The sequence below is a fragment of the Mchenga conophoros genome, linkage group LG12 (genome assembly GCF_057382185.1).
Source record: "Mchenga conophoros isolate Kocher_MC1m ecotype Shallow Benthic linkage group LG12, M_conophoros_male_GT1.1, whole genome shotgun sequence".
Taxonomy (NCBI): domain Eukaryota; kingdom Metazoa; phylum Chordata; class Actinopteri; order Cichliformes; family Cichlidae; genus Mchenga; species Mchenga conophoros.
The window spans coordinates 36,350,092-36,373,576 of NC_140537.1; the positions used below are offsets into that span (position 1 = coordinate 36,350,092).

The 23,485-nt window shown below is 41.6% G+C and overlaps 1 protein-coding gene across 1 annotated transcript in view; it reads left to right on the forward strand.

Moving 5' to 3' along the window:
• unc13ba (unc-13 homolog Ba (C. elegans)) overlaps positions 1 to 23,485 on the forward strand; it is a 200,716-nt gene that overhangs the window by 38,874 nt on the left and 138,357 nt on the right. Inside the window, exons 4-9 of the mRNA XM_085295557.1 lie at positions 2,254 to 2,371; positions 4,051 to 4,174; positions 6,950 to 7,008; positions 7,325 to 7,382; positions 7,807 to 7,842; positions 8,268 to 8,460. Coding sequence (XP_085151683.1) covers positions 2,254 to 2,371; positions 4,051 to 4,174; positions 6,950 to 7,008; positions 7,325 to 7,382; positions 7,807 to 7,842; positions 8,268 to 8,460 — 588 coding nt within the window. The remainder of the gene's footprint in view (positions 1 to 2,253; positions 2,372 to 4,050; positions 4,175 to 6,949; positions 7,009 to 7,324; positions 7,383 to 7,806; positions 7,843 to 8,267; positions 8,461 to 23,485) is intronic.

Here is a 23,485-nt window from a genome sequence, read left to right on the forward strand (position 1 = left end):
ACCCTGGTGCAGGTGTGCTGCGGTCAGTTGAAGAATCCGCGCGAGTGTCTCTGTGAGTTTCCCATCACGTCGTAGCTACTCGGTGCTTGCTCGGAAGTTTAGGGGTTTTTTTCGCTGTAAAAAGAAGTTTTCTTCCCACGCACGATGGACGCTAATGTTTTTGTCACTTTTTATGGAATCAAACTCAAAGTAAGGTCAGTACTTCCACACTTTAAACGCTGCACGCTCATACTCTCTCCCGCACTCGATATATGATCCATTGTTGATCTGCACACAGCTGCTGTCACCAACGTCGCACTTGCTTACGTCACTGTCATGAGACATTCTCGCAAAAAAAATCACGGTTTTAGTAACGCAGTAACGCAGCGTTCCTACGGGAAAGTAACGGTAATCTAATTACTGATTTTGCAATAGTAATCCCTTACTTTACTCGTTACTTGAAAAAAGTAATCAGATTACAGTAACGCGTTACAAGTAACGCGTTACTGCCCATCTCTGGTCATAATCACTAATTATTTAAGTTGTTATTAGACAAATAACAAGTAAGCACTAAGTGAGGGTAGCATTAAGTCAGGTAGGCCACAGAATTGAGCTCAGAGACAAGCTTAGCGGGTCAGCTGATCTCAGTGTCGGCCTGCATCAGCTGATGGATTAACCAGTCAGTTTCTGTGCACCCAATTTGTGAAAGTCATATAATATTAAAGGGAAGGCAGGTATGCTCTGAACACAGATGTGCCACAGATGAATTGCTACAGATGGAAATGACCGTTGGCATGGGCAGCGGAGTGGTGTGGTGGGTAGCAGAGCACGGGCTCAAATCCACCATCTGGATTTTTTTGGAGTTTCCATGTTCACCCCGTGTTTGTGTGGATTCTCTCCGGCCTCTTCCCCGTAATCCAAAGAGATGCGTGTAGTGGCGTTAGGTTAACTGCTGATTCTAATGTAGCCCTTGGTGTGAATGGTTGTTTCTCTGCATTAGCCCTGCAGCAGTCTGGTCCAGGGTGCACTCCGCCTCTCATCCTATGACGGCTCCGGCGTCCATGCAAACCTGAATTGGATAAATGAATGGATGGACATGACAGTCTTCTTTTGACTACAGTATAATAGATGTTTGATGTAACTGAACTTGGGATTGTCTTTAATCCCTTGATGAAGCGTATTGGGATGTTTGTTGCAGCTGCTCTTTTCAGGGGTCACCGCACCACTCAGCATGTCTTCCTCCACTACTTCCATGAATATACACTGAGGGCTTCCTCTTTTCCTCCTGCCTGGCAGCTCCAGATTCAACACCCTTTGTCTCACAGATCCACTGTCCATCCTCTGCACATGTCCACACCATTTCAGCCTTGCCTCCTAACTTTGTCTCCTAACTTCTCATCCTGAGCGCTCCCTCTGATGCACTCATCTCTTATTCATCCTGGTGGACAGGATCCTGTTTGCCATTTATTCCTACTGTCTGCTATTTATATTTTATTCCAGCACACTTGTTGTGGAGCACCTACAATTTAATTGTACATTCAAAATGACAATAAAGGGCTATTCTATTCAATTCTATTCTAAAATCTGGACATCTTTCCCCTCCACCCCTGCCTCCTTTTTCTCACTGTTCCCATCTTCAAACCATAAATCGTAACAGGTCTCACTACCATCTTCTAAATCTTCATTATCACTTTTATTGATGTCCATTTGTCACAAATCGTGACGATTGTTGTAGCTAATTGTGTGAAATTGTGTTCTTTTTTTTTTGTGATATTTGATAAATCAAGTTGTAAACTCTGGGTTCTTCAGCATAAGGCCCTATATTCATCCCTGCCTCATTTTGATTTCCACGGCTCTCACATTTGTAATAAAGTCATACGAGACATCACCAAAGACTGCGTGGAGTTTATACGACAGCTCGACAAATTCAGAGCGAGACAACACCTCCTACTTTGTTTATACACGGCAGTGATTGACAGTCACATCAGTGTGCAACAACGGTACAAAGAGAAAAGTGAAGGATGTGATTTCCCACCAAAGTTATATATTAATAATGTTCTATTATGAACCTGAGTGTGTTTGCAAATGTTCTCAAACCTGCAGAACAGTTGTGCGTCTTTGTTTTGAAGCTGGTGATCAGAGGTCACTCACAGCAGTTTGCCACCTGAACAACTACACAGACGTGTTCTAGTTAATAATCTCTATGGCTAATACACTGGTACAGAGCTTTTAACTTTGACTGTAATATAGGTGATGTGTTTGTCTTTTTCCCAGTGAGATCAGTCATCTAGAGTCCGGGCTGGTGGTGGAGCTGTGGAACAAAGGTTTGATCTGGGACACGATGATCGGCACGGCGCTGATACCCCTCAGCTCCATTCGACAGTCTGACGAGGTAACACACCCTTTAATCTCTTTGTCCTCACATGCATGTGGACACGAAGGGCTTAAAACAACATCACCTGGTTATGTCACTAGACGCAGAGTTCTGCACATGAACTATGAGCACATATTCATGGTTTCAGTTTCATTTCAATATGCAAAGTTTAAGGTATAAGTCAAATAAAATTACTCATTTTTCAAAGTTAATCAATGCTTAATGGTTTGTTCTAAAATAAACCTTCCCCGTCGAGGAGCATGCTGTAATAGCGCTGTTCTGTCAGTTACTTCCAGCATGTCAGCATTGAGTGAAAGGCGTCCTTTGGAGTGAGCGCCCTGACACCCTGTCTGCACAAATATTGAGAGATAACAGCTCCATTTTAAACACATGCAAAATCTGCATTGGAAGGTTTGGGTCGGGGGATTTAAGTGTCGGGCTTTTCAACCAGGAGACCCTGGTTTGCGTCCCATTGAGACCTTTTTTGTTTTTGTTTACTCTCTTTCACTCTGACTCACTTGTTAGGTTTCGGCATTAAACATAAATGAGCCGTGGCCATGGTTCGTGCATTAGTTTGTGCCCCTTAGTTGACACAAAAGAAAACATTTTCTTGATTTGATAGCCTCACACTTCCACAGAATTATTGTGGACTTTGCTTTTTAATGGCCTGTGTGAACAGCAAGACTGACTATAACAACCAGGACCTGTTTCAACATACAAATGGGAACTTGATTGTTATTTTTACACACTTGCTGCTCTTTTTAGTACTTCTTATACCTGATAAAGCAGACTTGATGCTCTCCCGTCTGTGAATGCCTTGGTTCTTTTGCGGTTAATGTAGAGATCAGGTTTTATTCAAATAAATACTGCAAAGCATGAATCAGTTTAAGCATAATTTGAAATATTTGATCAGTCAACTGCCAACTGGAAGTGTAGCTTCCAGTCAGCTGTGGTCCAAACAGTTTAATCGGTCAGTGAATCTGCCACAGCGGGACACACCTCAAGCATAATAGAACCCAACAAGATGCAACTGATCACACACCACAACAAAGCTACTGATAAAGTTTTAATTATTAATTTTGGGGTTAGGGTTATTATTTGTATCTGATTATATTTGAACTGAACAGATGGTTACACTGGTTTTTACCATTACAGTTAAATTAGATGTGGTGTATCTGCAGCTCAGGCTACTTATGCTAGCAACAGCCCTTAAAGTAAACACACACACACCATCTGCCAAGCAGTGCTTACTTATTAAATCTCCATCTTTCCCTTTTAGCTTAGTCTTAAAAAGCCCTCTCACAGGTGAAGCATTGGCTAAGTCATTTTGTCGGACTGTGGGCAGGCCGGTCTCGCCTGTAGACCTCATTACTTTTTCTGCAGTTTTAAAGCGAGGCAGCAGCTCCTGTGTAGTCATTAATAATGTAGCCTCAATGTTTGGCGTCTAAGTATGAAGCACAGCATACACTCACCTTCTTTTTTCTTTTTTTCAACATCTGAACTGTCAGTGTTGTTCCTCATCTTTTCATCTTTGCTCAGGTTCAGTGGATGATATTCCTAATAAGCCCTCCTGCACCCTCCATTATTCTGCTGATGCTGTTTCCCACAAAGCAGATGTTTGGCATTGTTCTTTGTTTTAGTCTTCCTGGCTCTCTCCTGACTACCTTTCTTTTTGCATCTGCTTTTCTGTCTTCTAGGAGGGACCAGGAGAGTGGACGTCTTTGGACTCTGAGGTGTTAATGAGGGAGGATGAGATCTGCGGCACCACCAACCCAACTCCGCACCAAGTGCTGATGGACACTCGCTTTGAGTTGCCCTTCGGTCTGTATATTTGTGCAAACACATTTTCTCACAAAAGAAAACTTATCTTTTTGTGTCCAAAGATATATGCGTTAGGCTCACCGGTGATTCTGAATCGGCCATATTTGTGGATGTGACATTGTGTCGTTGTCTGTTCTAAGTTAAATCAGTGGTTAAGAAAATCTATGCTGGGTGAGAGCAATAACAATTAAAATTTTGAAGATAATAACTATTTAAAGCATTTTAACTTCAAAATAAAACCTGAACATAACAACTATCCACAGCTTAGCAACATGTGAGATCTTTCAGAGTGGTTAGACTCTAAACATTGCACTAAATATAGCTGTTTGGAGTTTTACTTGTGCCATGTTGTATCCTCTAAGACTTCCTGTAGAATCCCTCATATATCAGAGCTTGTGGAAGAACCATTAGGCTTCATAAAGTTTTTATGAAAGATTTATTCACTGTAACATTTCACTCCTAAATATTCCTCAGTCCTCTATTTTTATTCCTCTTCCATGGAAGAGTTGAGGTGAAGAATTGTGCTTGGTAATATTTGCTTGCCTCTCATTTTTCAAGATAGTACATTTTTGTGCAGTTTAGGATAATTTGAATTGATGTATTTAAAAGGGAAAAACACAGCAGTGGCTGGAGTGCGTGCTCTGCTGTTGTCCTAATTGCTGTTTTTATTTCTGGAGTGCAGTCACCAAGCAAAGCTGGCAGATCAGCAGTTGATCCTGTTGTGACCATCCAGCTGGTAGATTTCATATATGGGGCACTTTTGATGTTAGCATGCCCACAGTAGTTCTGCATCTGCAGACCGCATTGTTACCCACCTCCTCCTCCCAGTGCTGCATGTAACCCAATTAACATCATATCTGTTGTCACTGAGCTCTGCTCTATGCTGGGGTTTTGCTGCCTCCACACTTCCACGTGTGCACACTGGACAGCAGGAATGTGTGCTCTAAACAGAGCCGTAAATACGAATGTAAATTACTGCAAATGGAAATAATTTTTTCCCCACTATCAGTGTTCTGACTGAAATAGCAACGTAACTGTGGAACAGTTTGTTTCCTCTGCAAGCTATTAATCTCAAGAAGCTGTCTGAAGTGTGTCTTCTTGAGCTGCCATTTTCCGTCCACCTTCACTGTTTGTCAACAGTGGAACTGTGGTTCATGTCTGCTCAACTTAAAAAAAGATGGAGAGTTTCTATTTTTGATAAATCCTCAAAAACAGGAGAAGGTATGTGACCTGCAGTTAACAACGTAGGTTCTAATCAGTGATTAGTTCTATTTTTCATCAGTTAGCACAACATATCATCTAGAAAACACATTGACAAATGCCTCAAAGTTTTTAAATCGTAACGCACAGCTGCTCGGTGAGACAGCTTGAGCTGAGGGGAGGCCGCGGGGTGAGATGCAGGGATGTGAGGTGAAGCAGACATGTGAAACCTGCTGCAGCACTGACTGAAACTTGACTGCTGCAGTTTGCATTGATACTTGAACATTGACCAGACATATGTGAATTACAGTGCTGGGATTTTGTGACCTTTTCACTGCTTGATTGAATTGTTATGAAGCTACTTTCAGCTACTCTGTTGTCGCCACACCAGGTAGCTCTGCAGATTTTTCGCCTTGCCAAGTGAATGTGGATAATGGAAGATGAAATTCAAATCCTGTCTGACAATGTTTCTTCGTTTTCAGAGTAATCTAGTAATCCACTTTCTTTTACATCCAACAAACATAAAATTGCCACCAGGTCCTGATCATGGCTAATTCAACATTCTTGTAACGCACACTCAGCTTGTGGGTGAAAACTGGTCTGCAAAGTTTGAAAGTGCAGAGAAGAAAGGTGTAATTGTTGGAATTTTAACTGTATTCTGCAGAAAAGTCATTGTGCAAAGTCTGAATCACCGTTTAACAGCTTTCTTCTTAAGAAAAGGCATCACCCCTGAGCCGCTATACCACTGAACAATGGTTAAGCCAAAGAGCCACACTGACGCATTTCTTTGAATTCTAGCTGTGGTCTAACAGGTTTTCTGTAATGATTTTACTGTTTTGGCACAGATTGACAGACTTTGTGAAATGAATCTCATGCATCATATATTTTAAAGCTATCGCCTGTAGTTTGTTCATAGATTGAAGTCCGATTGATGATTCAATTTCAGATGAATAGAATTTAGTTTAAAGATATGTTTTTGCAGCCAATGAGTGTGATATCATCTACAAGGCAATTACCCAGTTACTAACATTTAAAATTATTTTGATAAAAATTAACATTTAGAAACCCAGGCATGAAATATGAGTATATATGAGTATGAGGATCTAGATAATTTTCTCGATAGTATGGCCATAAATCTGCTTGTACAAGATTTTGCTGAAACATAAGCTGAAATATTATTTGGTTATTTTTTCTTGGGGAACCACAGCAGAGACGACTGCTCTTTCACATTTCCTCTTATGCTTAAGTTTTTTTCTTCTGCTACTCCCTTTTCTTTGGGAAGAACCTTTAGGCCCCTGAAAGGGAACCTCATCAACCTGCAGACAGAATAGGATGGGATGGGGCAGGGAGCATGGAGGAGTGGCAAATGATGGAAGGGTGGAGCTAAAGAAATGGTCCTTCATTTCTTTCTGCACTTTGCCTCATATTCTGTCATCTCCCGTTATGTATTTAAACCTAAATTCCCCCTTTTCCATGCACCTGTATTTCTTCCACACGTTCTTTTTCACCACCTTGTAATCGCCTGTCACTATTTTAACTCACTCCATATTTCTTCTGTCCCATACGTTTATCCAGACATTCCCGAAGACGAGGCTCAGTACTGGACCAGCAAACTGGAGCGGATACATAATGAGGTAACTTCACTGCATATTCTGTTTTCCTGTTACTGTGTTATATATTAATCAGCTGTTAGAGATATTGAGTAATTGATGCTTGAGTTTTTATCTACAAACTCTGTGTGCTTTAATATCATATTGTTTCACACTGTGTGGGCTTCTCAGTGACGTGGCACTTTGTTTTGCTGCTCTGCTTCCACCTACTGACATAACATGGGAAACAGTAGCAGGGGGTTTATAGGAACTGCAGTGACAAGCCCATATTCCAATAAAGGCATTTCTTTGATATCTTAATGCTTCTAATTCTCCTCTATGTTTTGTTTAATCTTTGCAGTATCCATCACAAGATGAGGGCCAGAGAAGAAGAATGCCATCTGTGCCTTCCCAGTGCTGTAAGTATTAAACTTTCACTTTGATTTGGACAAAGTCATCTCACTCTGTGTAAGATGAGCGGAGATATAATTTTCAGCTACTGTGAGAAATTCTGCTGGATTTTGGGTGTGAAGCCGTTTCACCGCCTGATAATAATAAGTAGTCAAAGTATAAAATAATAAAGTATAAATTTGTAGTTACTTGTACACGGATATGAACTTACTGACTGTAAATACTTTTTTCTGTTTTGTTGTTTTTGTGTGATTTAACTCAGTCATCACATTACTTCATTTTCGTCTTCACCGCGTTTCTTCACATAGTTTTCATCCATCTCTCTTTGGATGTGTTCAGTACCATGTTACACTCTCATTCGGCCATCATCAGTAACACTTACTGGCTTCGTTCTGCAGTAACAAAGTTTAATTTTTGCCTCCATGCCACCAGGCAGTTGGAGTTATTTTGGATGGAGTGACCAACAGAGTACGTATGGCGGTGTTTCCTCCCCTCTGTCACTTGTATTTTCTGTCTATGACTGCATGGTATGGATGGTGCCTACTGAAAACAAGTACCACTGCATGTTAGCTCTTTATTCTTTACGATTGCTGTAAATGAAATTTAAAAATCTTGAATTCTTTTGGTCAAAATATAAAATGCGAGTCCCTCATTTGTTGGCATGTTGTTTTGTTATGTGGCACTTTGATATGTTTTCTAGCAAACATATCCCATCATTTCCCATCATTTTGGGCTTTAACTTCCTTCACTTTGTAATACATGCCTGTTACCCCAAGAGGGAGCCATTTACTCAGATATTTTCATTGTTTGGCTGTGCTCTAAGTGCAGGCAGCATTCTGCAGAGGGTGGACATGATCTTATTCTTTACTGTGTTTTTGTTGTCTTCCACCCAGCTTTTGATGACCATGACAGTGCAGTGGACGACTGGGACAGTGAAACTGGAAACAAACCTCCACCCTTCCACAACACTTCCCAAACAAATTCCTCAGTGCATCAGTATCCCATGATGCGCAGGGTTCAACATCAAACACTGTCAAAGGAGTCTGACTCTGTGCATAGCTATGAGCTAGAAATGAGGGGGCCCAGGTAAATATATGCTCACTTAAAAATACTCATAAGCAAGCACATCACTGCAGCACTGCTAGAGGTTAATATTTTCATGGTCACTCTTTGCCTCCAAATACAGTTTAAAGCTAGTAAATAATTCTAAATGAATTATTCACACTAATCCACTACTCTTCCTTGTGCCTTTGGTTTTAGTGATTTAGTTAATATTAATAATAGTTAAGAATCCTTTAATGTTTTTAAAACAGGGCTTAGATCTTAACTGGGCTGGACCAGTGAAACGTCCCTTTTCTGTCGGTAAAGTTGTTTAAGTGCGCATGTAATCCCTGACATGTGGGATTTTAACAGTACATCTCAATTATTTTTCATTTATTTATTTATTTTTGCATGATAAATGATGTGCTGCTTTAGTTAATGAAAGTCATCCATCAGCACAACTTTTTGGTCTTAAATTATAAGAAATTAATGTGTAAAATTACAGAATAACTTCTTAATAGCTCATTGTGCAGATTATCCTGTAATTATAAAGAACAAGCTTTTAGAAATTTAGACAGAAATTGTCCTGTTTTATTTATTCGTTTTACTGTGGACGCACAATAAAAACATTTCACTAGTAGATGAAGTGAAAAATAGGAACTTTTCTGTAATTTGATTCTTTATTATTTCATTTCTTTTGTAATGAAAAGTCTAAAGTCTATGCCCTTCTCTACATTTTCCAAAGACATCAAGTGGGCCAGATTTGAATTTTTGCTGAGCCAATTCTGGGCCCCAGGCCTTATGTTTTACCCTCCTGTTTTAAATGGCAACAGTTTGATAGCAGAAGTGGCACTTTTTGAGTGAACTATGCTCTCACTGCATATATAAAAATACTGTCTTCTGTCAAAACTTTTTTACTGAAGTATGTTAAGTCTAATTGATTGAACATTTTTATGTTTGAGTAACTCACCGCCTAAGATCAAAATCAAAAGCCAAATCTGATATAAATGAATGGTAGCCCTTTCAATTAAATCTCTCTCTGACCACTCCGACTTCAGATGCATCTCCACCGCTCTCTCAAAAGGCGTCCCACTGACTTGAATATCAATTTGGGAAAGAGGACAAAAATCTAGGAAAGAAATTATAGCAAGTACAGCAGTGATGATTGAAGATGGTGTTGCTGCGGCATTCATGAAAGCACCACAGTTAATTTTGTTTTCATCAAATGTCTCCCCATGGATGCCTCAGCATGTCACAGTAGAAAGCCAAGCTGACAGTGGCACAATGAAGGACAAATTGAGGGTGCATAACCCTGTGAATTACACACACACACAAATCCTAGCATGTCTTTTGTTGTGTATCTGACCTCCTGACCTGACTGTGCTATTTTGCGTCCACATTGTAGACAGCTCTCCTCACCTGTAATGACCCTTGACACAGATGTTTGTTTGAATTCTATGATGGAAATGCAAATGTGCATGAGCAAATAGTGATCCCAGGACTTCCACAGAGTGACCTATAAATGGCAGCTACACTGGAACTAGTCCAGAGGCGCACAATAAGGTGACCTTGAAAGGCAGATCACTGAAGGTTGAAATCAGGAAAGGTTTTTATGAGTGTTGTAGCTCATAAGATGCACACTGTTTTATTTTTTACTCTATTTAAAGAGTGTGTTGCCATGGGAAACCAATATTTTTTTATATAATGTATTGCCAAAATCGGAGAAAAGCCATTATACCCAACTTGTTTTGCGAAAATAGAAAACTTCTCAATCACAACTGACATATGTCAAAGCATAACTTTCTGACAAAAAAATTGGACCATGAAAATTTGCACACTATCACATACTTTTTCCTCTGTCTGTATTTCTTGTCTTTTGTTTTCTTTTTTACTACACAGGTATTCTACAGTGCTTTTCTTTTCTGCATGATCTGTTGCTTTTGGTTCATGTCTAATGCTTAATATCTTTTTCTTTCTTTTTTCTTTGCATCGTCCTCTGCTGCTTCCCACTTGGTACTTTTAACTTTATTTTTAGGAAATCAAACAGTAAGGGTGGAGTAAAAATAATCCCTGTTGATTCAGGTATGGGTGTGGAGGACTGGGAGAGTAAATACAAAGTGCCTGACTCTGGTGTCTTGGACGATTACTTGGATGCTGAGCAGAAAATGTGGGAGGATGAGGACAAAAGCATCATCTATAAAATTAGTGACAGTCCATCCGAGTCCAGAGTCAGCAGATTCTATCAGACAGTGGAATGTGATGCACATTTCCCAGAGGACTTGCTGGAGCTGGATGGCAGGACACACAGACGGAGGCGTGCCTTCGGCAGTGGAGAAGTGCGGTTAGTCTACAAGGAAGCCGGCAGCTTTGAGGATGAATCGTCACCTCCTGAAATTGATATAATACCCTCTGCTAAACAGCTACGACAGCTGTCAGATAGAGAGAGTCTACTTTTCAAAACTAGACTGTGGGCCAAAACTGCTTTAGAAGACACACTTGAGAACTATGCAGCTTTTCGTGAGGAGGAAGCTGCTCGGGAAGAGGCTGAAAGGATCAGGGAGAGAGGGGAATATAACTCAGTTGGTTCAGATGAGATGCAGTATTCCTTTGGCTCTGAGGAGGAATTAGATGACCTGACATTCACTGAGGGAGATACTTGCTATGAATATGAAAGTTATTACTACCCTGGCAAGTATATGCCGCCTTACGGAGAAGACTTTTCAAGTAAAAGGAGGTCAAGTCATGGACAAGATCCTATGTTGTCGCCGGTGAAGGAACCAGGTGAAGAATATATAGATCCAATGGATGAACTAAAGAGTTTAGTTCACTCAGTGTCGGAATACTTAGCTGTAAAAGAAGAGGAGATCAGCAACTACGAATCAATGCCTAAACCAGTTAGACGAAAACTCCCAGCACTGCCAACTGATGCTAAAGTTGTGCAACCTAAAGAGAGTAGTAATGACGATGTCAAAGTTGATACTAAGGAGGATAGTGCTGTTGAACAGGGCATAGCTGGAGTAAAGAATGCAATGAGTTCATTGTTTAGTACAATAACAGGATCAAAGCCTGCCACTGAGGGAGATGCTACTGGTACAACTCCATCTCCCCAACCAACCCAAGCAGACTCTGGTATTTCAAAACTTCTCTCTTTGATCCCCAAAGCGAATACTGAAGTCACAGAAACCTCTGGTGCTACTGCCACAGAACCACCTACCTCTCAATCATCACCCCAACCTGAGTCGGGCATTTCAAAGCTGCTTTCATTTATTCCCAAAAGTGGTGGTACTTCCCCACCCGTAGCTATAGTTCCACCTGCCTCTCAGGAACCCACATCAGAAAAAAAGTTTTCCCTTCAGTCTCTTTTGCCATTTCAATCTTCCGAATCCAACCAGCAAGCTGACGCCAGTCAGACGGCGACACTTAGTACAGATTCACAAGGAAGCGGTTCTAAACAAGCTACATCTGGTTTTGAATCCATGTTAGGAAGACTTAGTCCTTTGAGACTTTTTTCTAGTGCACCACCATCTAGAGACCCATCACCTCAGCCATCAGAGCAAAGAAGTGCATCTGCTCCAATCAATGACTCCCAGCAAGGCCCTGTAAACAAAACGGTGAGTACTATTAGAGAGGGATCACAAACAGACCGGCAATTATCAGGTGAAATGAGAACAGGCTCTGGCAGTGGATCAGTTGATCTTTTGTCAGATACAGGAAGTGGATCAATCGAGTTTTTCCAAGAAACTGGTAGTGGATCAGTAGAGCTTCTTCCAGAGACAGAGTCCTCTGGTGAACTACCTGATGTTCAGCAAAGAAAATCTTCACCAGTACCTGAACCAAAACCTGAAAGCAGTTCAGAGGAAGCAGGATTTTTCAGTCCTTTTAAAAAGTCTCTTTCTTCACTAATGTCAACAACTCCTCCAGAAAGTTCCCAGCAGAGTGACACCAAGCCTGCAGATGAGTCATTTTTAGGTACCAAACTCAAACTTCCATTTTTCTCAGAAAATATTTCCACAACAACAGCCCCACCAAAGGCAGAAGGGGGCATGCTATCAGGGATTCTTAAGTTTGCATCTGGTGAAGATGCCAGTGCCACGCCAAAGAGTCCAACCCCAACCCCTACAAGAACACCCTCTCCAAGTCGTGCAGCACTTCTTGAAAGTTTACCCAAAGGAAACACAGAAACTGGGTGGTTTTCAAACCTTTTTAAAGTAACCCCAAATGAACCAGCTAAGGAAACCATGAAGCAACAAATGACTCCCACCGTGATATTAACCAAACCTACTGACCAAACTGAACAAATAGTGTCTGATATCACAGAGGGCACCGTTTGCAAAACAGAACCTTTGTGCCAAGAGCAAATGTCATCTGAAAAAGATTCCCAGTCCAAGCCAGATGTTCAGTCTGAATCAACTGCGACATCTAAAAATCAAAGTCCTCCCAAATCTGTGGAACAAGATGAATCGCAACCAGAAGCCTCACAGACTCAAGGATTTCTTTCTGGATTGTTGAAACTTGGATCAACTGATTCTGATTCTTCTGTAATGAAAATTGAAGGAGGAAACACTCAGTCTCAACAGGGTGGGCTGTTCTCAGGTCTATTTTCACCACCTTCCCAGTCTTCTCCCCAAACACAGCAAACGTCTGCCACACAACAGTCAGGAGGACTGTTGTCTGGATTTTTAAAATTTGCCTCTGATGTCTCTGCTTCTACGAATCAGTCCTCATCCACTTTACCAGGAGGACAATCTAGTCAAATTTCAACTCCAAAGCAAGAACAGCCTACTTCTGCTCAGCCATCATCTGTAGGACTGTTATCTGGGATCTTAAAAAAAGCCACAGACACAGTGTCTGGGTCTCAACCAAATCTTGCTAGCCATGAGTTACAACCAGAAGTGGCTGACCATAAAGCAAAAATGGAAGGATCTGATCAAAACTTGAGCCAAGGGATGACTCCTACTCAGTCAGCAGGGATTTTGTCAGGAGGGACTCCATCTGACCCACAGCTAAAACAGCCTGCAGTCTCAGACCAGAAACCAAGCAAACAGCAGCAACAGACAGACCAAACACCCCCCAAACCACCTCCAACAGAAACAGGAACAACACCACAACCTAGTGGATTGTTTGGAGGTTTGCTAAAATTCCCAGAAACTGGTTCCCAGCAAGAACATCCTCCTCAGCAAGGTGGCTTCCTCTCTGGTCTTTTTGGAATGGGAGCTCAAGACTCTGCTCCAGCTAACCAAACCCAGCACTCACAAAACCAGTCGCGGACTGTCAAACCTGGGAACCAGCCCATTCAGCAACCCACCAATAGGCAAAACCTACAACGGCAAAACCAACTCCCACCACAGCAACCCCCCAGTAGTCCTGCAGGGATGCTCAGTGGATTATTTAGCAAAATTACAGATGCAGCTACTCCACAGTCTACAGTGGGGAGTCAACCTGAACAGCAACAAGCACAAAGACCAGGGCCTAACATTACTCAACAAGCATCTAGTCAACAGGGAGGCTTTTTCTCTGGGTTATTTTCAACAGGTCCTACTCCTCCACCTCAGCAACAGCCACCTGTCAGTAGAAACCAACAGCAACCACAACAAGGTAACAGACAACCTCTCCGGAGACAAAACCAAATACCTCAGCAAAGTGCTGCCTCTGCACCAGAGCTACAACAGGGGGGACTATTGTCAGGGCTTTTTAATAAATTGGCTGCTAGTGATAATGCACCACAACAGCCCACCCCACAGACTGCATCTCAACAAGGCAATAAATCAAATTTAGCTGGACCCAGCCAACCTGTAGGTCAACAGTCATCTCAAACAGGTCAGCAAGGAGGATTTTTGTCTGGTCTGTTCAGTCAAACATCACCTCAGCAACAACAGCAGCAGCAATCTGGTAAAACAGGCTCTCAACAAACTGGAACTCAGCAGCCGAGTCAAAGTGGAGGCTTGCTCTCAGGTTTTCTTAAGCTTGCATCCGGTGACAGCGCACCACAGGAACAACCGTCACCTCAACCTGTACAGGGAGGTCAGCCATCTGATAAGCCTGGACAAACTCCAGCTCAGTCTGAATCAGGGGGATTATTCTCTGGCATTTTAAACAAAATTTCAGGTACTGTGGAACAGTCGCCACCCCCACCTGCTGATCAGAAAATACAGGAACCAAAGCAGCCACATACAGGACAGGGCCGACCTCAGATTCAGAGAACTAAACCTGTAGAAATGCATTCCACCCAAGATGTGGGAGATAAAGATAAGGACTTAAAAAGTACATCTCAAAAAGGTTTTCTCAAAAGCCTTTTTAGTGCCACTGAGGAATCACCATCAAAAACACAGCAGCCATCTACTCCTCAACTTGGAAAGGAAGAACAAAAAACCAGCGCAAGTAGCAGGTCTCCTAGTCTGTTATCAAGTATTTTAAAAACAGGCACCAATGACAGTACTTCTGCTCCTGGAAAGGAAAATGAAAAAGGCTGCTTCGATCATTTACTACCAAAGAGTAAGGTGGATATCCATTCAAGTACAGCAACTCTAACGAGTGGCAGTCCAGTCACTTCCACTGTTGAGACTTGTAAAGAAGCCACACATTCTCAGGGCTTGCAAGATCCTACAATTTCTCCAACGCGACGTTATCTTGAGGAAATACAACGTCTCTTGTATGGAACAGCAGATGAGTATGGTTACAAGGATCTTTTATACAACTTTACAGAGCATGGTGTTATTCCACCAGACCTCTATGAGCATCAGTGTCTTATTGAAGCTCTTTTGTGGCAACAACTCAATGATTATATCCTTGCTGAATCCCTTGCAACTCAAGTCCAGGAAGGCTACCAAACATACCAAGGGCATATGGCTCCTACAGTTAGACCACCTCAATGGGAGAATCAAACATGTTTGAAACCTAAAGGAATGGACATTAGTGGCTTTAATGTACCCTCGCATCCTTGGAGGGATTCTGCTGCCCAGCTTTTTGGAAGCAGAAATCGTTTCCTTGAGCCAGGTGAAGATGTTATTCTGTTTGACATGAGCTGCAGAGATAACAAATCCTGGAGTAGCTGTGACCAATTGAATAATCTTGCTGGAAATGCTAAACCTTGGATCGTTAGAGGCAGTGCACTGAATCTGTCTACGGAAAAAACAAAGACCCAGTTAAGTAGATGCCAGTCGCTCACTGAATGCAGAGGACAGGAATTTAGCAAAATGGTGGAAGAAACTACTGTTAGTCATTTAAAAGATAAAGACTTTGATTTGAAATCAGCAACTGAGTTTTTAAAACAACTTGCCACAAAAAAGGGTCCAATGGATTTAAGACGTGGTGCCCTGGATTTAAGCAGATCTGCAGGCATTACAGGAGATGCAGAAGAACAAATGCTATTTAAGGACTCTGAGTGGTATCAACAATGGCTTTTACTATTGGAACAAGGGCTGTGGTGGCCAGCTGAGGCTGGGGACTGTGGATATTATGTCTATACAAATGAGGATTACATTTATTCTCTTTTAACTGACAGAGCTGGTAAACATCTCTATGCCTGTGCTACACCGGAGGATGTACAAGCTCTTGGAAATATCACTGAAAATATTGCTAAAATTCTGAAACAAAAAGAAAGGGATAAAGTTACCCTTTGTGGTTTTAAAATCCCCTTTTACACTGAAAATGAAGGCTTCTGGATTCAAGGTGACCAGCAGAATGGGTTAGTTCTTTCTGATGCTCCTGTGAACCTAACCTCTGCACTCAAAAAGGGTGAGAAAATAATGAACATGAATTTGGAAAGCTTTTCTCAAATGTTTCAGGAATCGCTATCTTCCCAAGCAGAACAACCTGTAGACTTTTCTGTGTACAAGCTAAAAAAGATCAATGTAGAATCGTTACAAAATACTCATGACCATCAAGAGGAACCAATAGAGGCCGCTGATATGACTTTAAAGTCACTGAAAGGTGGACATGGAGGGCCATATTGGAAGAATCAGGCAATAGCAGATGTAAATACAACCTCATCAGCACATTCTCCAAGGTATCGTTCAACACAAATCTTTCCAAATAGACACTCCCAAATTCCTGAAATCAGGATTGCACCTGCAGAGGATGTACTTGCAGAACCACCAAGACAAAAGTCAAGCTCTATAGTTTCAGCTGCTGGAGAAGCTGTTAAAAGGCCTTCCAAGACTGATACAAGTAAAACTAGAATACAGTCATCAACACCTGCTACATCACCACCAGTGTCTAACAAGGTTTCAGAGACATCAAGGATTCTTTCAGGGAGCCCATCAGCTCAAAAAATACCAGGACCTGTGCATTCAGGAAGGAAACTCCCGACACCACCAGCTGTTAGTACAGGTGTCAGCTCTGCAGCATCTCCATCACAGGCAGTTTCTATTAAGATTTCATCCACGACATCTACCTCAACTGTACCTTCAGTTTCACCACAGCGACATAGGCTTGCAAGACAGCCCTCTCAAGCAGAGAGACCCAGAGTATTATCACAACCAAATCAAATCACAGTCACTGGGATGTCTAGCATTAGCAACGTGAACAGTTCTTTAGCAACTGATGAAAGTGCTTCCCTGTCTCAAAATCAACCACAAAAATCCTCTCAGCAACTTACACCCCAGTTACATATTTTAAATGACAGCTCGGATACATACAGTGAAGCTTACCTTTACAATAGAAATCGGACATCACTTTTAACCACTGCCAGCTCTCAAATATGCAATAAAGTCATAGACTGTTCTGCCACAATGAAACAAATCAAAAATGTCAAACAAAAAGATGCAACCGATGACAGAGTAAAGTCTGCACAGAGAATTGAAGTTGTTGACTTCACAAAGTACAAGTTAAAAAGATTCAAAGAGAAACAGTCCATTGATACTCAGGCGAACACTGACTTGACTGGCCAGACTACCATTGCTGTAGATCTTACCAAACAAACTGAGGAAGATGAAGTTGAATGGCCTGATTCAGAATATGGCACTATGAACACATTACAGCAAAGTCCAACATGTTCTCAGACTGATCACAGGCATGCTGATCCTCACAAGAAATCAGAGAGAAGATTGTCCAGGCCAGAAGTTACAACCAGCCATGTAACTTCTGTAGTTCATATCCAAAAGCTCCCAGGCTCTCAGAGTACCCATATAATGACTGAGACAAACTGCACTAAAGTTGAAGCAGACAATTCACCCAAGCCGTCTTCTACCTCCAAATTGTCAGAGAGTTCTCACAGTAGTGTTAGCTCTTCAGTTACTGATGTTTCTAGTAAAGCCTCTGGCCTCAATAGTGGTCTTAAACAAACTGCAAAAATGAAATCAGCACAACCTGTATGTACCTCACCACTATTAAGCCCAATTTTCAGAAAACAAGTAGCTACTCAGGAACCACAACCAAATTGCTCTGTTGGTGTGGGCCTGCAAATGCAGCTGAGCCCACAGATATCCACAACTCCTCCTTATCAGTCTAATGGAACAGCTGAGCAATATCAGAAGAACACTTCACCAGCAAACTCAATTAAACCTACATTAGATATGTCTAAAAAGAAAACAACCCAGCAGACTCAGCAAACTGTTGTGCCAACTGTTCCTATCTGTGAGGCACTGCCACTGACAAAGAGAAAAACATTACCTTCTGAAAAGACAGACAAAAGTCTCAGTTGTCACGAATCCATTGACTTGTCAAATAAGGCAGAATTTCAAGAGCCAACGGAACAAACAATAGAGTATACTAATTCCGTTCCTGTTGAGAAAAAGCTTCCTCTTACTGTTGGAACGATTCAAATAAGATCTTCTAACACAAAAGAGGAGACTTTATGTGGTGATAGGAGGATATCATTACCAAGGCAGCGACCTCTTCTTGGACAGTTTACAGAATCTCTTGAAACTGGCAAAACACTCTGTCAAGCCACAGCACCAGCCAATGCAGTTAAGGCCACACTAGACATGACTTCTAAATCTTCTGCCAAATTTAAGGAGGCACATCTAGAAGTGGGAACGAATGATACTCTTTCTGAAGCTCTACCACTAACAAGAAGCAAGCCAAGTGCACATGAATTTGTACGAAATAATTCTGTTGGCATACCATTAGTTGTTGATAGCCCATCTGAAGTACCTCTTGGTAACTTAAGAAGTTCAAATGCAAATGCCCAGCAAACAGATATGAATAAGCTTCAAAATCACTCAGGTTCTATTCTGTGTCAACAACCATGGCACAGAAAATCTGAGGCCTTTCTCCATTCAAATCAGATAACTTCACAGCTATCAGTCATTACCCAAATGAAATCACCTGCTACATCTCCAGCAAACTCTATTAAAAGCACAATCGATATGTCAACAAAGACAGGTAAATCAGATGCGATGGTAAACTATTCAGATCCAGTATCACTGGTAAGGATAAGACCGTCAGGCTTTTCATATTCACAAGGGGATTCTGTTGGTGTACCACTAATTGTGGAAACCCACCTATCTCAGATACAAACTAAAAGGCAGCCAACAGTGGCTGGCTCACAGGTGCCAATACAACAAGGATATGTTCAAAGTGGATGTCAAGAAATATCTGCACCTGCTAATTCTATCAAAAGCTACCTAGACATGTCTCCAAAACCACAGGAGAAATGGTCTGAAACAGTGCCTGATACCTTGTCAACTGGAGTTGTGCCACTGATCAAAAACAAGGCAAATATGATAAGAAATGGTTCTGTTGGTGTACCACTTATAGTGACACAATCTGCAAATCAACAAGGAAGACAAGTTTTGAGTAGAATCAGCAAAACTGAGACATTGCACACAAACATATTTCCCTACCAATGTAATGATGTATTGTCTGGGCCAAATGCCATCTCTAAGGACATGTGGCAACAAAATAAACCAGTGAACTTCTCAGCAAAAGACAGCCTAAAGCCTAGTGCTTTAAGTAATCAAATTGAGCCAAAAGCTGAAGAGCCCATGAACTTTTCAAATGTTAAAGCAAAAAAAGAAATGTTTGAAAGAAGGAAAACCGAAAGGCCGTTAGAAAGGGAAACACCAGATGGTATTGTGAACCTAACTGTAGATCTTCAAAACAAAATCACAGTTGTTAGAGATCAAAATACAAAGGATTTTTCTTCTTCTTATATTTCATCACAATCTCAAAATGGTATCTACTGTCACCAACCATACACACCTGCAGCCAGTACTGAAGATATCAGAGAAGATACTCAGAAGCCTTTGCAATACAGGGAATATTTACCTGATAAAAACTCTACCATCCAACCTGGAATAAATTCTAGATGGCAGTTGGGAACAGGAATAAACTCTGAGTCATTGACTACTTCAGTGTTATCTCTTGTACCTGTTCAAATGAAGACACAGCCTCCTCAGGCTATAGAGGAACCCAAGAGATCTTCACTAAACAATGCATATCAACCGATCAGTTGTGCAAATGTTGATTACAAAAAACATTATCCACTGTCTCAGCAGCAGCAAACCCAACATTCAGCTGTGCAACAGCAATATCAACATTCTGGTGCTAAAACTGGTTGGACTCCAGCAATTGTTACATCTCAGCCAATACCTTTAAAGGTGGAAAGACATGATCCAAGTGTTCAGTTTGACATTTTATCTAGACCCAAAATTCTTATTAAGCAGGCAACTGTGGACAGCTATGAGAGCACTGAAGAAATCCTGCCAAACAGTGAAATAGTATCAAGTAATGGACATGCATTGCCTTCTGCATCTACCCATCAACTGTATGGTACAATCCAAAATGATCCCACCACACACAATGTTCATAATCTTTCACTTAGTCAGCAACCAGATGGTAGGCCTAGACCTGAACCTTCTCCACAGTCTTCTGGCATACAACCTGTACAAAGTATGGCAACAGAAGATTTTTCAAAAGGACCTCTTGAACTGTCAAAACATTCTAGTCAATACCAAACCCCTGTCACTTATAAGCAGTATTCCACACCAACCGTACCTTTAAAAGTAAGCACATCTGTATCCCAACCATCCACAAAATGTGATCCACTACCTGTACAACCATTAAAGAGCAACTTTCCTAACCAGAACTTTGGGGCTGAATTGCAACAACCAGAGGCATCTGTGACAGGATCTCTTGAACTATCAAAACAGTCTACTCAAACTCAAACACATGTCACTGTCCAACAATATTCCACACCAACTGAATCTTTGAACATTAGCACATCTATATCCCAACAGTCTACAAAATGTGATCCTGTGCGTGCACAACCATTAAAGAGTAGCTTTCCTGACCAAGACTTTGGGGCTCAATTGCAACAACCAGAGGTATCTGTGACAGCAGCAAGGTCTACCTCTGTTAAGGGTTTGATTTCATTATTCAGCGGTGCTGGATCGCAACCATCTGCCAGTACAATGCCAGCTGCTGCTCCGTCCCACCAGCTTATGTCTACATCCGAGGACCAAAGGACGCAATTTACTGGAACACAGGTGACAGCTGATATTAAACAGACCACCCCCCCAGTAACCCCTGCTGGGCTTCAAGGAAAAACTGCTTTAAGCTCACAAAGTCTTATTGTGTCAAGTTCTCTGCCTGTTACTGACCAAGCTAACTTTGGTTCTAGATTGACCAGTGAAAATAATGACATATCAAACAGGAAAGAAATTACCTATCCAGTTACACAAACAAAATCTTTTGAAGACTCTAGATCAGTGGTGGTTAAAGATAAAGTAACTTCTTCCTTTTCATCTGAATCAACAAAGGATCAATCTGCAGCCCTACGGACAGAGCTGGATCCGACCCAATCACTAATAAGCAAATCTGAACACAGAAACAACGATTCCATTTTAAGTGATATAAGCTCTGAAACGTCACCAGTGATACTGCCTATGGTTTCCAACATCAGTGAGTTGCCAGTACATGGTTTGCCTTCATCTCTTTCTCAAGAATATCAGCAACCACCGCCAATGCTAAATGCAATCCCAGAGAAAGAAAAACAAGATAAAGAAAGGCCTTTTCCTGAAAAGGTACTAACAAAGCCATCAGATACCATGCCACCCAAGGGAATTCTGAGTTTTGACAGTTCAGCAGAACCTTCGCAAACACCGTCAGAAGTTACATCAGAAGCAGGTGGCAAAGAGGGTTCTGTCATCACGGATAAAATGTTTGTACCAGAATCAGACATATCTATGCATGAGATTCTAGAGCATTCCAAACAAACTGTAGCCACAGAGTCTTCCGATGGCAATACTGAGTGTGGTGAAAATTCTTTGTCTAATGGATCACAGGATAAAAGTCAACATCAAAAGTCAATTTACATTGGCATTGGCTCTGAAATACCTGAGACACAAATTGAACCAGGTGACCAAAAACCTTATATCAGGCTGCCCCATATTTTTGTCTCGGCAGCAAGTTCACCAGAAGAAGAGACAAATGAGCATGAGTTTAGTGAATGTAGCACGCCTGAAATCCCAGAGGCCAGTGTTTCTAAAGAAACTGCTCCCGATGTAGAATATAAAGATTCTTTACCTTATTCTGTTTCAGAGTCTGAGATATCTAAGGAGGCTAGAGCTACAGAAATATGTAGCACAGAGCTATCCACTGAATTAGAACAAATCAAGACCTCTTCACCAGAAATGCCACTTATACTGACTGCAGAAAGTAGTACTCTTGCAGAGAGAGACTCACAGCACATCATGACTGAAAAATGTTCAACTACAGATGATGTGCTCTCTAGAGCTGAAGGAATATCAGAGAGTACTGAAGCCAATGAGCCACAAACTGAACTGACTTCCAAGGATGCAAAATTATCAGTTCCAGACAATACAACACTTGATGTGGTTGAACAACTCTGTGATCTGGCTGGCCAGATTGGCAATACAACTTCAGTAATAAAATCCTCCAATGCTCCTGAAACACTTGACGCTCTAGCTAATAAGAGGGAGAGCACATCTTCAGAAATCGTACTGTCTGAAGGAGTACAGTCGCATGAAAATGTGTCACCAGAAGAATTACCTTCAGTCTCAGATGCAAAATTGCCTGAAAAAGTCCAACCACTTTATGATGAAACTCAAAGGGATGTCTCCTTGTCTGAACCTAAGCCCAGTCCTGTCAAACCTCTCACAGAGGAAATAATAGTTTCCAAGGAGGACAGTTCTGCTGGCAAGGTTGATCAACCTGAGGATGAACAAGCAGGTAAAGGATTATTTTCTTTATTTAGTGGCTCTACTCCAAACTCACAGCAGACTTCCTCCCCTGGTATATCATTACTTGGTGGTATTCTTCCTGGCTCATCTGCCAAAGACGCTCCTGGGACAGGATTGCTTTCAATGTTTGGTGGGTCAAGTACCCCATCTTCACCTGGATCCAAAGAAACAACACCAACACCACAAGAGCCACAGGGAAAAGGTTTATTCTCCATGTTTGGTGGAACCAGTAGTCAAGCATCACCTGCTCCAAGAGGTCCAACTGTTGGAAGTGTGCGACCTAGAGGTCCTCCACCCAAAGAACCTCCAGGAAAGGGTCTGTTTTCCATGTTTGGTTCATCTGCACCTCAGCAACCACCCAGTCCCAGAGGTCAACCTATGGGTAGTGCTACACCAAGGGCACCTTCTACTGGATCTTCTATATTTGGTGGCATACTCCCTGGTTCTACTACAAATAAAGAAACCCCTGGAGCAGGTTTGTTTTCAAAGTTTGGTGGTCTTGGTGCCCAGTCTCAAACTAGTCCTAGAGTACGCCCACCTGGGCCAACTGTTACACCACCAAGACCCAGCAGTTCAGAGATAACAGGAAAAGGACTGTTTTCGATGTTTGGTGGACAAAGCCAACAAGCATCAGAAGCACAATTACCAGTTTCTAAACCACCTGAATCAGAAGGTTTCAAAGTTTCCTCTGTGTTTTCACTTGGTGGGAGTTCTGATAGTGACAAATCTAAAACTGGGTTTGGTCTTTTTGGGATGTCTTTCTTGGAGGAAACCAAACCCGAACAAGAAACAACTGCTTTTGTAAAGGAAGAGATTGTTTCAGAACTAGTCAAACCTCCAGACACAAAGGATAACTTGGAAGAAGGAAAGAATGACCACGTTGAGAAGATAAAAAGTGTCTCTCCAGAGCCTCTTTCTGTATCATC